The 14,836-nt window shown below is 40.4% G+C and overlaps 1 protein-coding gene across 7 annotated transcripts in view; it reads right to left on the reverse strand.

The window, feature by feature from the left end:
• PDS5B (PDS5 cohesin associated factor B) overlaps positions 1 to 14,836 on the reverse strand; it is a 192,364-nt gene that overhangs the window by 69,205 nt on the left and 108,323 nt on the right. For all 7 annotated transcript variants that reach the window (XR_003094658.1, XM_025207097.1, XM_006026186.3 and 4 more), the window contains 4 exons: positions 12,045 to 12,126; positions 5,247 to 5,295; positions 2,746 to 2,885; positions 2,550 to 2,665 (listed from right to left, as the gene is read on the reverse strand). Coding sequence is in view for 6 of the 7 variants with exons in the window: in XM_025207097.1 (XP_025062882.1) it covers positions 2,550 to 2,665; positions 2,746 to 2,885; positions 5,247 to 5,295; positions 12,045 to 12,126 (387 nt within the window). In the remaining variant the exon portion in view is untranslated. The remainder of the gene's footprint in view (positions 1 to 2,549; positions 2,666 to 2,745; positions 2,886 to 5,246; positions 5,296 to 12,044; positions 12,127 to 14,836) is intronic.

Raw genomic sequence — 14,836 nt, forward strand, 5'->3', positions numbered from 1 at the left:
ATATACCTAAGGCCACTGGCTTGTTAGTCAACCACTGCTAGAGAGAGAGGTAACAATGGCTGGATTTTTCTCTTTGCCAGTACAACAGAAAAGCAGTGGCAGAGACTCATGTGCTTACCCTACACAAGATACAAAGAGAAACTAAAGTCCAAAGTGAGAGGAAGAGATCACCCTCTACTGACAATGCCAATGCACTAGCACTTGGCATGCTAGGAGAACAAAGCCAGCTTAGTACCAGGTTGCCTCAAAGTCACTCATAAGGGTGAAAAAAAGCAAACCCACAGGGAAGCTCCAAAAGGAGCTAACAAGAGCTGGGGAAAGCCATTGAGGAGTGATGGGGCAAACTGACTGTCACTAGCAGAGTTGCATCACTGGGGAAACAGATTATACCCAATGCCCAGTACCAGCAGCTTAGCACCCCATGTCAACAGTGGTTCAGATGACACAGCAACCAATTGGACAGATCCACTGCATTCTCCAGGGTGCTGGTATAAACTATACCTGGAACCTTAAGCACCTGGGAGTCGCACAGCTTGCCCAGACTGCTGTGTCCTCGTACAACAAGTATCCACCATTTGCAAAGCAAAATAATTCAGCATGCTGCTGAGCTCCTGGTTGAGGACCTACCGTTGAGTGGGATCTGAAGCACAAAGGGCAGATTAAGCTACCAGTGCTCAGTGAGGCTAACATGGAAATATGGTGACAGGTCAAGTCAAGTACTGGGCCAGGGACTTAGTTCCTGGATCTGAAACCAATCCCATGGTCTTATTTAAGATAAACATTCAAAGCTTCCTCTCTCTCGCTCTGGATCCTGAAAGGGACTAACAGACATATCTATTAGGGGTGTGGGATTGGTTCAGAGCAGTGGTTCTCAATTTTTTTTTGTACTTGGACCCATTTGTAAACATCAATGGCCAGTCCTGACCCAGTAAGTAGTTTAAGTAGAAAACAGTCCCCTGGCCCTGCTGGTGCCCCTTACATCCAACTCGCTATTCCTCCCCCCCCCTGGGGGGGCCCCCCCGCAAGCAGCCCCTTGCAGGCTGGAACTCTGTCAGCCTGAAAAGGAAAACCCAAGGTTTCCTACGTTTTTCTCCTTTAAAGGAGAACCCATTTTTAAAGTTTGTTCACAACCCTGTCATATATTCTTACACCCCACTTTTGGGTCATAACCGATGAGTTGAGTAACACTACTCTAGAGCAGGGGCGAGCAAAGTCCAGCCCGCAGGCCAGATCAGGCCCACAGCAGACTATTTCCCAGCAGCCCCTGCCCACATCACTCTGGCCGGTTTCCAAAGAGATCCCAGGAGTGGTGGGGCTGTGATGACCCCACACTCCCTGGGTCTCCACAGAGACCAGCCAGAGCAGTGCTGGCAGGGCACAGAGCTGGGTAGGGAGCTGCTCTGGGGCAGGGGCTTGGATTTTGTGGCTATAACAGCACGGGCAGGAGCCAGGACAGAGCTGTGATCCGCTGCCCGCATGCTGTGGGCAGGGGTGTGCAGGCAATGGACTGGGGTGCTACCCCAGTCCCTGCCTGCACTGTCACTGCCTCAAAATCCCAGCCCCACCACATGCCCTGCCAGCACTGCTCAGGCCAGTCTCCACAGAGACCCTGCACTGTCATGGCCCTGCCACTCCTGGAGTCTCCATGGAAACTGGCTCAACTGACACAGGCAGGGGCTGCTGAGACGGAGTCCAGCTGACAGCCTGATCTACCATTGTGCCCACTCTGATCTAAAGAGTATAAACAACTGCCATGGCTGCCTCCACGAGGAACTCCTCTTCTACTGGCAGGGGAAGAGCAGAACCACTCCCTTTACTCCAAAAAGGGCTTGGGAAAGGAAAGAAAAGTGGTTAAAATTAAATAAGGCAGGAGTCGGCAACATTTTGGGGCAGAGTGTCAAAAACAGCCACAACCTCAACCTGTAAGATATTGGTGTGCCAGGGCAGAACAGAGGAGTCATGAGGGGCCTGATCCTTGTTGTGACAGTGCAGCCCCAGCCCATTCCTGAAGGCACAAGTGCCAAGCAGAATGCCTTTGCATGCAACACACTGGCACATACCAGGGATTGCCAACTCCTGCAGTAAAGTAAGACGTAGAGTAAGAATATGTGGGTACCCATTTACTTGAAGGAGAACGTGGAGGTTCAACAACGGTTTTAAATGGGTGGTTGTGGGTGTGTAAAAATAAAAATCAGGTAGCCTAGGCTGACTTTTCCCACTGCTTTCAAGTATGCCAATTGTCAAATCTTTTAATGACTTAATGTGCCATGTCCTGTCCTCCCCTGCCTACCCCCAGTTTCGTGTCAAGAAAAAGCATTATGCAGTATATTTTTAAATTAAATACATCTGTGGCTCAAGTACTTTGTAAAGTGAATGAAATACAAAAATATGAACAGTAAAAAATATGGAAAAATCCAATCCTCCCCCGTCCACTGGTAAGTTTAGCACCTGAAACGTTTTAAAAGGACACAATCAGAATAAGCAAGATGCTAAAGTACAACTCAAACCATGAAACAGTTTATCTGCAACACAATAAAAAAAATATTTACCTGATGGATTCAGTATCAATGTGCACGGGAGCTATCCTCTCTAGAAGAAATTTTATCATTTCCAAGAAAGGATTTGTAGGTTGTTTGGGGTTGCCCAACTTCTTTGTAATTTCTCGCTGCAACAGCATTTGAAATAGATTATTAAACAATTCAGTTACTAAGATAGCTTGTCAAGTACTTTAAGAACTATCCTTACCACACATCCTTCAGCTTGCTTGCAAGAACATGTTGGGCTAACAAGCATTTCTAACTGACTTCTTATTTTTTCATCATCTTCCAAAACTTGTGTGAACTTCTTCATGAAATCCTGAGCCTTGCCAGGATCTGGCAGATTCCCTTTAAGTATGTAAAACAAATTAATAGAATAAAAATTCCCCAAAATTACAGCAACTTAGATTTTAAGTTTGCATAATGCACTAACACAAATTTTACTTGCTCAGTAAAAGCACTGAAAAAAACCATGTAAATAGATAAAGCATACATATGAATGTAGATAACAAGTCCATTTCTAGGCACTTTTTCTGTACATTCAGGTTCCCTTGCTATTCGTTTGTTAATACCATCTTTGCATCCCTCATAGGACAAAGGTTCTTTTTCAACTTTCTCTCTCTACTATTTCTTAAGACTTCCCTATTCTGCTGATAAAACTAAAAGCTAATGTAGAAGTTTTATTGACAAATATGTAACCAAGAGTATTTCTGGTTAAATAAGTAGATTACTAACAACAAAGCAAACAATGTAAATACCAAATTGAGCATAGCTGATATACAAATAATTTACAAAGTAAAATGAAACCTCATCATACTATTTTAACAAAATCATGTATCTACTAGAAATGCACATCAAGCTGTAATCAATACCCTTCTTTAAACAGTAAATGAAAGATTACTGGATAAAAAAATAAATACCAATCTTTTAGCAATGACAACATTTAATATGCTACTAGAGAATTCATTTGGTACGTTATTAAGAAATGAACTAATAAGGAATTGTAGAAAAATATTGCAATGCTATCTGAGAAGTTAATAAAATCCAACTCCACTCAACAGTTTGTAGGAAAACTATATCCTTACTTTGAAAACTCTGTAGTCTAGAACTGAAGGAAACAAAAAATCATAAACTAACTGTGTCTTCTGCTATATTAAAAGTCAACGATTCAGGATAAAAGCTTCATCTCCTATTCTTCCTCTATCGAAACAAAATAATCTGCCATTTTCTACTCCAACCTTAAAGTCTGATACGCAATCACCAGCTTCTCAGAAGCAGAGATGTTCAGTCTATTTCTGGTTTTTGAATGGAGGAGTCCCCAAACTGACCAATTTTCTTCTGCAGCAGATAGGACCCAAAAGACAAACTGAACGATAAAGGGGGGTTGGCAGTTCCAAAAGGACACAGGCAGGGGAGGCTCAAAACAAACAAGGTGGTGAAAACATAAGAACAGAAGTAAGCGTCTATACACAAGGAGCTTTTTAGCTACCTCAAAACGAAGAGAGAAACATACAGGCAATGACAGGAAGGCATGTCACTAAGACCCTTGCCAGACCTTAATATACTTGTGCTATTGGAATCTGTGGAATTTTATGCCTGATTCAAAAAAATGCACAACTATCACACACATAAATGTCCTCAGAACCTAACTGTGAGACTGACAGCAGGCAGAGAGCCTGAGGCTGCCCCCTGCCCAAAGCCCATAATTCACTGATGGCTGGGATCAGGCATGGGGCAGCCCTGGGGTCCAAAACACCGCTTGCCCAATCCCTGAAATCATGCACAGGGCAGGGGCATGCTGGACCTGAAGGCTACCCCCTGCACCAACATGTTTCCTGCTTTGATCTTCAGTGCAAAATAGAAAATGTGTCAGAGTACAGAAAGGGAAGTCCATCCACTTCTTGTGCTCTGGCACTTAAATGGCTTGCTCTGCAGCCTCACATGTGGGCTGCAAGGCAAGGCAAGAAATATGCTGGGCATATGGGGAGCATACTGGAACCCCATGCCCCAGTACTTTTAAATGCCTTGCTCTGCTGCCCTGCTTGTTCACCATTTTATGGCACCATAAATTGCTTGAACGTGTGGTACGTTCCAATTTATCACACAATTAACTTATTAATCATGCATTAAAAGGTAATGTCTGCCAAGGGCCTACATAATTATACCAAGGAATACCTCCTTCAGCTCCATGTGGCCCAATGCAGGGAAGGGACATAAGGCTGACAGAGCTCAAGAGACGGGAGGTACCTGTCACTAAATAAAGAGGGACTACACTATGGCCCACACTCTTAATACAGGAGAGATGTGTACGGATGTCTCCCGATTGCTACAGACATGGGGCACAGGGCACTGGCTCCTGCTGTTACTAGGAGATGGCAATCAAAAGGTAGGCTAATGTTTATGAGAAAGCATTCCTGACTTGGCCTGTTTGTCAGTATTTAGATGTGGTCAACTGACATTATTTGGCCAGTCAACTGACCAGCTTGCCAATCCTAGAAGTATCTAGGTCTGCAGTCTGAGACAGCACTATTCAAAGGAAGTAATAGTGAGTTGCTGCTTTGATGACCCCTAACTTTAAGGGCTATAAAATATCAATATGTAAGTTATAATGCAATAGTTTAGAGCCTAATGTAACAAACATTTTTTTAAACAGAAAAACAAAAATACTTAGAACTAAAGTAGTAGCATAAAATACTTAAGCCAACTTACTTGTAATGACCATCACTTTTGAGAATATAGCTTTACTGCTGGCATCTGTCTGCATGTCACAAAAATAAAAAAAATATGCTTAAAAGTGAAGATTTGATACTATATGCTTTCAATTAGAGACAGTGCAAGCTTAGTTGTCATAACACCGTATCATAAGTTGGGAATTAGAGCAGTGTACTGTATGTAAAAAGTAATGCAACATCAATTTAAAACCCATATTTAAAGTCAACTTAAATTCTGACATCAACAGCAACATACCTGCCTAGTATATATGCATATCTTTAGATAGAAAATTTAATACCTTAACTAATAACCAAAGTGTTTTATAAGCAATGAAACTGAATTACTTCCATATGAAAGGTTGGGGGGGGGAAGGGAGAGTATACAACTTTTTGTATTTAAGTATGACCCTAACATTTCATTTAGCATTTTTTGTATTTGATCTTCCTGTGCAGGTTAGCATATAACAGGTTCCAGCCAAGTTCACGCTTCACTAATGAATGCACAAGTTCATGCCTTAGTTGTCACTGCTGTTCAGCTGAAAGTTATTTTGAAGGATCTGGGAAAGTGGAAGCCTGTTTTCAAGTCTTCCACTTGGACCCACTAACCAAAAAGCAACCACAGTAAGACTGAAACTTCAAGCATTCTGGAGACCTGTGCTACCAATCTTTCCATCAAACATTTACAACCTCCTACTAAACTGTCCCAGTACCTGCTCATAAGCCTACCAGATAAGACAGGTAAAAATGCACATGTAGTATCAGAAAAAGATTAAGATTACTGTTTACTGCTGACTCAAATGAGTAAATTTCAGAATCCAGTAGCTCACACCAGAAATTAGGCCTCCTTTGCTAGGCATGGGAATTCAGTAAAGAAAAAAAAAGCATGTCTCAAATTCATTCACGTATAAAGCCACCAGTTTATGGCTATTAGAAGTCCTCTATAAGGTTTTCCCCCTTGGCCCCACCACCACAGACTGTTTCTGGAGTTAATTTTTTTTTTTTTTTTTGGTAAAAGCAACATGCCAATGGACTTCTCCCTCCAGATGTCACTCCTGTAGGTAGAAAAAGGAGCATTTTTCCCTCTGTGTTATAATCGGGGAGGCTCTACAGTTTGGGAATTTCCCCTAAACACTTACTTGAGACATTTTAAACACAAGAAAAGTAACCACAAAAACACTACGGAACACCTCCATCTGCAAGAGGGAATAATGCATATCTTGGAAAATGCTGAGATCTATGAATGAAAATAAGTAATTTCAGGACATAATTTAATTATCAAAAAGATGGTCTGGGGTTGCTGCAGATTCTCAAGAGGACTACAAAAATCTGGATTTACAAATAGGAAAAATCTATTTCTATTCATTCTCAAAAATAACAAATCCACTGGCTCCTTAATCAAACAAGGATTACTCTCTCCTGCAAAGTGACTACTTCCCGCACTACTATGTCACTCTGCTGAGCCTGATTTATAAAACTTGGAAAAGATATGCAAGAAGACTCAAAACACTGTCTTATAAATCTCTTCACTGACACTCTGACTAAACTTCAAGTGTGAAAGTCATGACTAGTTATGAGCTTTATTGAATCTAGGAAGATGTTTTGCTTTGGAGATAAACAGCACAGTTACCATTAAGCTGAACATTTTTTTCCTGTTAAGGAAGTAATTGTTCCTTGGATAAAAGTAACAGCCACAGTAAACAAGCCAAAAAAAGAAATAAAAATTCACTGTGGACACCTCAGAAAAACAGTTTAAAATAGCTAAAAAATAAGGCTTACCCTAAGAAAAAATGGTGCAAATGAGATATTTAAACAGGTGAAACAAACATCTGAGCTTTATTCTTAAAAGGTTCTCACCAAGAAACATAAGCCTAAAAAGGGCAAGACAGAGCTCAGGGTCTGCTTATGTGAAATCTAAAACCTATTAATGGGGAGACAGGATGACTGGGAGCAAGAGAAATCATGCTCAAATTTCATTATTAGAGGAAATTTCTTATAATTAAAACAAGAGGTTCCCTTCAAGCCATACAAGCTCTGGAGCCAAAAGAATGTCTATTCACTATGATTATTTTGAAACTGTCCATGTAAACTGGTGTAATTTTAAAAGGGAACGCCTTTCAGCCTCTAATTAGTCAGAGAAAGTTTCTTAATTTAGCAACTGACTTGGCCAGAAGCTATGGGAAAGGGGCAGAAGAATCTTAAATTCTTCTATTTGCCTACCAATATGCCCGGACCCATGCTGGCATTGCAAGAGGTTTGGGTTTTTTTAACTTCTTTTAACATACATTAAACCAGAAGAAATCTCAAGAAGATGAAGGTTCCAAAGCTGAGAATGGCCCAAACCATTTAGGGCCTTAGTTGACAAAACCAGCACCCTGAAATGTGCCCAGAAACCTGTAAAGACTGGAACACTGGACTTGTGCTCCTGGCAACCCACCCTTGTCAGAAGGCAGGCTATCATCATTTGCATCATCTACAGCTTCCAAACACTTTAAGGGCAGTCCTACTTAGAGCACATTACAGTAGTCTAGCCTGAAAGATACAAAGGCCTGGATGATGGTGGCAAGATCTGAATCTGAAAGAAGCAGATGCAGCCTTGTCTCCAGATAGAGCTGGTGAAAGGCATTCCTAGCCACTGCTGCCACCTGAAGATCCAAGTGCAGCGGAAGATCCAGGAACATTCCTAGACTGCAAACCTGACCAGAGATGCACGTTACAACCTAAGTCGGTGGTTAGTCTACCAATGTCAGCATTTGCTTTATTTCTATTTGAATCTCTCCAGAGCTGCAATTTCCTTACATTTTCCATCCTACTGGAGCAGAGATATTTGCTCAAACCAAAAATGTGGACATCTGGTTGCTGTTCTTCTTTCAAATCAGGCAGGTTGATAGGTCTGTTACTTGAGCCAGTATACAATTACCACTTGAAAGCTCTCTTCACACCTATCCTAAGATATGGAATCACCGAACTCGTAGGTTTCCTCACAAAATGAGATCAAGGCACTACTTTCTTTCTAGGAAATTTATTATAACATTCACACTAAATGATCATGGAATCATACAAGAGAAGCTGAAGAACTAGAGAAACAGTTAATTATGCTTTGGGCCTTCGGAGCAGCATGGTGCCTCTTAAAGCCCAATGCTTCTCACTTGGAGCAGAAAAAGGAAATTCCAGATTTTACATGAACAGGGAATCTTTAATGGATCTATAACAATGTTTCTCAACCTTCTGAGGCTGACGGCACCCTCCATAACTCCTGTGAATTGAGTGGTTCCCCAGTTCAATACCTAATTTATTTACTGCAGTACTTAACTCCAGGGGGAGGGGAGATGAGGAGGAGGAATAAACCTTTTGCTTCCCACAGAGCAGTGGGGCAGGGACAATTATGAGCTTACCTCCTTGCACTGGATCCAAGCACTTTTGACCCTGTGCTTAGCATATTATATGGAGAAGTGGGTAGGAACGAACACTTCAGTATACACGCAGGGGTCGGCAGGGACAAGTGTGAGCTTACTCAGAGATGAGCCTGCCCTTACCTCCTTGCATAGAGGTCAGGCAGGGAAAAATGAGTGCTTATCGTCTTGCATGCTACAGCACCCTCAAAACTTCATGACATTCCCTATTGAGAACTACTGATCTAAAGCAACTGCCTCATTAATTCAGAGAACAAGATCAGATGTGGCACTCACCTTGCCACAAAGTATAGAAAAGTAACTCAGAATTCTGCTTATCATAGGCTTCCAAAATCCACTTCCTTGAAGGTTTGTGTTTCTTTGTTTTGTTGTTTTAATATCTTCAGAAAAATACTCCTCTCTCGGGGATAGGCAACCCCCACCACGAGTGCCAGAGCATGGTACACAAAGGCATTTTACTTGGCATGTGTGCCTCTGGGTGGACAGCAGGGAAGGGTCCAAGTCTACACTACCACGACAAGGACTGGGACACCTCATGGCTCCCACACCATCCACCCCAGCACAACAACATCTTTTGAGTCAAGGATGCAGGTGTTTCTGGCACTGCCTAAAAATGTTGCCTACCCCTTTCTTGTCCTTACTGTTTGGACTCTTCCAAAGGTTTAAATACAGGTTTTGGATAGAAGAACAGGCATTAATAGTTAAGTGAAATGTGTTAAGGCAAGAAATAGCCACATTTCTTGCTTCTAGCTTGTCTGCCAGCTCAAAATGGGGGAAAAAAGGAATATCCATACATGCAGAACTACCAAGGCAGTAGGTTTAAAAGACAGGAAAACCCTTTATCCTTGCCTCCTGCCTGAAAGGGAATGTGTTACGGTCATACTAATAGAAACACTGGAGTCTGCATATTTTTATTAGCAATAGAGATACAGCAAGAAAACTTTCTGTATAGTCTTCTGTCAAAGGTTCAACTGTTTGACTTGAGAAGGGGAACCAAGGTCCAGGAGAATCCTAACATGGTGAAAGCAAAAGGAAACAGCAGGCCCTGAACTGTGTTACTGTTATAGATGGACATGGTAACAGCTGTAATGGAAGCATGCTCATCTCAGGGGAACTGGCATCTATTCTTACAATGAAAAGATACTAAAAGCTTCATTAAATACAGCCACAAAAAGATCTCTCTGAAGAGAGAAAAAATTTGCTTCGAATACGTCAAAAGGTTGCGTGATTAGTCCTACCAGTCTAAAAGCAACACCTCTGAGAAATAAACCCACAATTAAATAAGCATTGTGTGTGTAACATTTCAAATTCTGGCCCAAATATTCTACTGATTCAGGCCTCTGGCAAATATTAATCACATCTTGATTAGTAACCTAGCCATGTGTTCATGTAATTAATGGCACAGTAAAACAAGGAATATGCCACCTTAAACTGAATATGGGGCAGGGTCCTGGGAACAGCCTCAGTATGGTCCCAGAGCTGAGACTGACAAGCAGCTGATAGTTGGTCTCACCTCCAAAACTGCATCAATTCACTGGGCACCTGGTTTTCTACTTGCCAGTACAGAGGGAGCCCGCAATCACATAGTAATGGTGCAACTGAGATCTGATTCAAAAATCGCACATCCCATCATGCATGTGTGAAATGGCAGAAGGCACAATTATTGGGATCAAGGACAGATCCATCATACCATGAAATGAGCATGTTCCAGGGGTCTCAGTGACTCAAATCTCCCTTAAGTTGTCTAGAAGTGAAACAGATGTACCCAATTGGTTTAATTTTCCCAACTGCTTTTAAAGGGAGTTTTTGGATTTTTTTTTGTATCGTGCATCATACTTTTCAGTGCACTCTAATCCTTCACTGCAATACTACACTTGATTTTAAATGCAGCAAAATAAGAACAATGATTATGACTGCAATCCTAATTTGGTTCCTATTCACAAACAACAGTACAGTAATAGATAAGAAACATTTATTGAACTGTAAGGTTCAATCATTTGCAAGAGCATGAAACAGTCCACATAGGAGATATACTGATACTTGTAGAAGTACATGAGTTATGGGAAAAGGCAGCAATTAATTTCAGCTCTTTACACAAATAGCTTGTCCCTGGAATGAATGACAATTAAAACTCAACATGAGTTTTAGTTCCCAGTTCTTACAAAGTACTTAAAAAAGTACTTAAGTGGGACAATGACCTTGTACATCTGTAAGATCCCAGGATAAAAACATTTATCCAACAAGAAATCCTACATGTGTATTTACCCAAACATATGCACATATAAAACTCTGTACCTGGTGTCAAAAGACAAAAGAGAGGTTGTGGAATCTCTATCCTTGGAGGTTTTTAAGACCTGGCTAAACATAGCCTTGGCTGGGATGATACAGTTGGGAAGGTCCTGCTTTGAGCAGGGGGTTGGACTAGATGACCTCCTGAAGTCCTTTCCAACCCTAATTTTCTATGATTCTGTGATTAAATAGATGGGACTGATTCAAGGTTTTGTTCATACTTAAAGATTTTCTTCTATTATTTGAAAACCACATTTTGCAGAATAGTTCCAATTTTGGAGAATCAAAGTGAAATGGATAAAAACCTTTTGGTTCAACTGCTAAATTGAATGAACTGCAAAAAGAACATAAATATTAGAAGTTTAATTTATTTTATTATTACATTATTTAAGTAGTGATTATTAATAGTTAGGAAAATAGTTTATTCTGTCACTGTTGCTTTTATATTTTTCTAAATTAATAATGCCAGGCATTCACATTTGCAACTGAATGAACATTTGCAATAATAATGGGAAAAAATAAACCTATAAAAAGAGGAGTATATTATATGCAAATATTGTATACATTTTGTCATAAATCAGAATTACACCTGGAGAAGAATGGCTTGCATTCCAAAGCTCGTCTTCCTTTATCCCAACTATCAGCTAACTCACGAATACCCCTCCATCCAAAAGAAATGCATGTTGCTATATCAAAGATAACCAGCAAATGAATTTTATTTAGCTTCCAAAAACACTTCATTTCTCTTGCTAAGAATGAGAAATGTCAGTCAAACAGTAATTGTTTGAGATCAGTGGTTTTCAAACTGTTCTGTGGACCCCTGGGGTTCTGCAAGAGGTCATCAGGGGGTCTGTAAAGAGAATGGGGGTAATGATGGAGCAGGCCGGGTGGCCGCATGCCACCCTTGGGAGATTAGATTGCCTGGCTTCACATAAGTCTTCAGAATAGAGTAGGGGTGCTGAGACAGAAGTTATATATGAAGTTGTATATGAAAAGGTTCTGTGACTTAATGAAGTTTGAAAACTATTGTTCTAGAACTAAACCTAAGTTTGTTCTATTAGTAAATCACAGAGACTATACACAAAGATCAAACTTACTTTGGGCTGTTTAATTAAGTCAACCAAGTCCTTAACCTGGTGTCGTAGCAGATTTTGACATTTCCACATTTCATTCAATGCTCTGAAGTGAAAAAAAGTAGTTAACAAACACTACTGGGCAACATATTATTAACCTGCAACACATAAAAAGCCTTCAACTGCAATTGACTTAATAACCTGGAAGGCAATCAGCACCTTAAGTTTCACTGCACACCTAGACATAGATTTAAAATGTTTCCTAATAGAAAAGTAAGGCATTTAAATGTTCAATTTTTAATTTAAAAAAACAAAAAACAACAAAAAAAAAACCTTTCATTGGTATTGGATTGAATGAATTTCCTATTACTTTCATTGACAAAGGACAGTGAAATTTACGTGTGAACTATAAAGAGCTCTTATGTCTAGAAGTCTGAGCTCATCTATCCCAATCACATTTCAACGTATATTACAAAACACAATAGTTCACTGGTTAAATGCAGTTATCTTCTTTACTAATCTTATTTACAAAATTAACAATTTCAGATTGTGCAATTTTTAAGGGGAATCTTAGGCACAATATAAAAGGGAAAAAATTCAAACCTTTGCAAGGGCTAATCTACATTTTTTAATAAGTTCTTCCACCAGAAGACCATAATCCATAAAATGTCTTCCAGCTCCGAGTTAAAGAAAGTTTGTTCTTTTCAACTTCTAAATATATTTAATTTTGAAATATACACTGCTATACTATAGAATAACAACAGCAGTTGCAGAATAAAAGTTTTTCTCTTGTTCTTGCCCAAAGTAACTACTGGGAGAGGTGAGGAGCTTTTGTTCTTAAAGTCGTAATTTATTTTCAGTCCAAGTTTTAAGATGCACGTCAAAACATTTTAACTTAAACCACAGAGAATTATTTTACTGTAATGTTAAACTTAGCTACCTAAAAAATGCTCTTGATTAATCTAAAGCTATATTATAGCACTGCAGCACTAATCAGAGGACAATGTGGCCAATATAGAAGCTTGAAGCATCAACTTCCGCAGCATTTAAAAGCATTCGTTTGAAAAAATATGTACCCCTCAGAATGGTTAAACAAAACAAAACAAAAAACCACACTTCCAAAGGTGATCCAGATATAAACAAATAAAGAACCGTATTTACTTGAATACAAGACAATTTTCCTCCTCCCCCTCAATCAGCATGGGAAAAAGGTTGCTCATCTGACATTTGCACACAAGGAAACCTCATTAACAGAGATCCATGTTTTCCGTTTCCCACAGGAAAACAGTAAACTGAAGATTTTACCTTTTACAGGAGGCAAACGCAGATTTCTCATTTTACCAGAGAAGCCCACAGATTTTGCAGTTTTGTGATGAGCACCCTGCAGACTGGCAGAGTTCCAGCCTGCAGGGGCTGGGAGGGAGCAGGAGGAGGGCAGTCAGGCTATGAAGCTGATTAAATGCAGCCAACACCAAGCATGACTATAAAACACATGTTCATACTGGGGTGACTGCAGTCCTTAAAAAAAAAAAAAAAAAAAAGGCAGTTGCACCAACCTGGCAGTACTGCAATACCAGACCAGCACTTGGAAAGGCAGGAGAAAGCTCAGACATCCTCCCCTGGTACCAAAAATGTTGATGAAAACCTACTACAAGGACAGGTTAGTGTAGCCCCTCTGAACAAAATGAACAGCAGTAGTGTCCATTAGTCACAGTCCCCCCAGCACTGACAATTTTTCAGGTCATAGTGAGCCACTACTGCATACATTTTTACTTCCTCTTCACTCCCACAGCTGAGCTGTGCCTTTCTTTCCCAGTTCCAATAATTCCTGTTTCCTCACCAGCCTTATGTGTCTGGCAAACATCACCAAATGGGTCCCCAAATAGTTAACCAAAAATCCCTCTGTTGCCCCCTCTCTCAGCCTGCCACATATGATTAGTGTGGCCACACCCTGCATGAGGTAGAACTGGATCATGCTGAGCAGTGGGGTCATCATGGCTTGAAATGCTGTTGACTCTGCTGAGGCACAGCCCAAATAACTATAGGGTAAATCAGCCTTTTGAATTTGTACTATATATAAAGTACATACAAAAATGCTGCTTAAAAGTGTTTTTTATGGAGTACCCAAGCTAAAAATCACAGCAGTTTTAAAAGAGGTAAACTGCATCAATTCTGGATGAACTAAGTCTATGGGTACTATATGCAAATTACTACAGCTATGTTTATTTCAAGGTCAGTTGTTTTCAAATTTGCTCATTTCCATGTGATCCAGGAGAGCAGGATCTCATAATATGGAGGGGGTAAAGGGGCTGAAAGGGAAAAGTTGAGGGGAGGGGCAGAGGGCAAGGAGGCTGCCTGACCCCCATACTTATTTTCCCTGCTGTAGCAGTGGGCAAGGGACAAATTCAAGCCAAACCTCCAATTATTAGAGCTTATACCTGGAAAACTATGACACATTTATCAATTTTACATATATAGAATCTAATGATTGAGGGAGTCATCTTACAATCAGGGTCATCTTATAGTCAAGTAAATACGGTGCTATTTTTCCAGAGGCTGCAGACTCGCCACACTGACAAGTAGGAGCAGAGTGAATTTAACAAGACTGAGTCAAATTCTGAACACTGGAGACAGCAGTAAAACTACTATTAATCATGTCAAATTTATGCTTCTCTTGAAAAAACTGTAAAAATCATAAGACCCAAGGACTTCAGTGTATAAGACAGATACAGCCAAAGTGAATGTTGTAGGATAAACAACGCCAACTTTCCCCACTCTCTCCCCTTTGAGGAACCAGAGGCAGGGGGGGAAGGAAG

The sequence above is a fragment of the Alligator sinensis genome, unplaced genomic scaffold (assembly GCF_000455745.1).
Source record: "Alligator sinensis unplaced genomic scaffold, ASM45574v1 scaffold406_1, whole genome shotgun sequence".
Taxonomy (NCBI): Eukaryota; Metazoa; Chordata; order Crocodylia; family Alligatoridae; genus Alligator; species Alligator sinensis.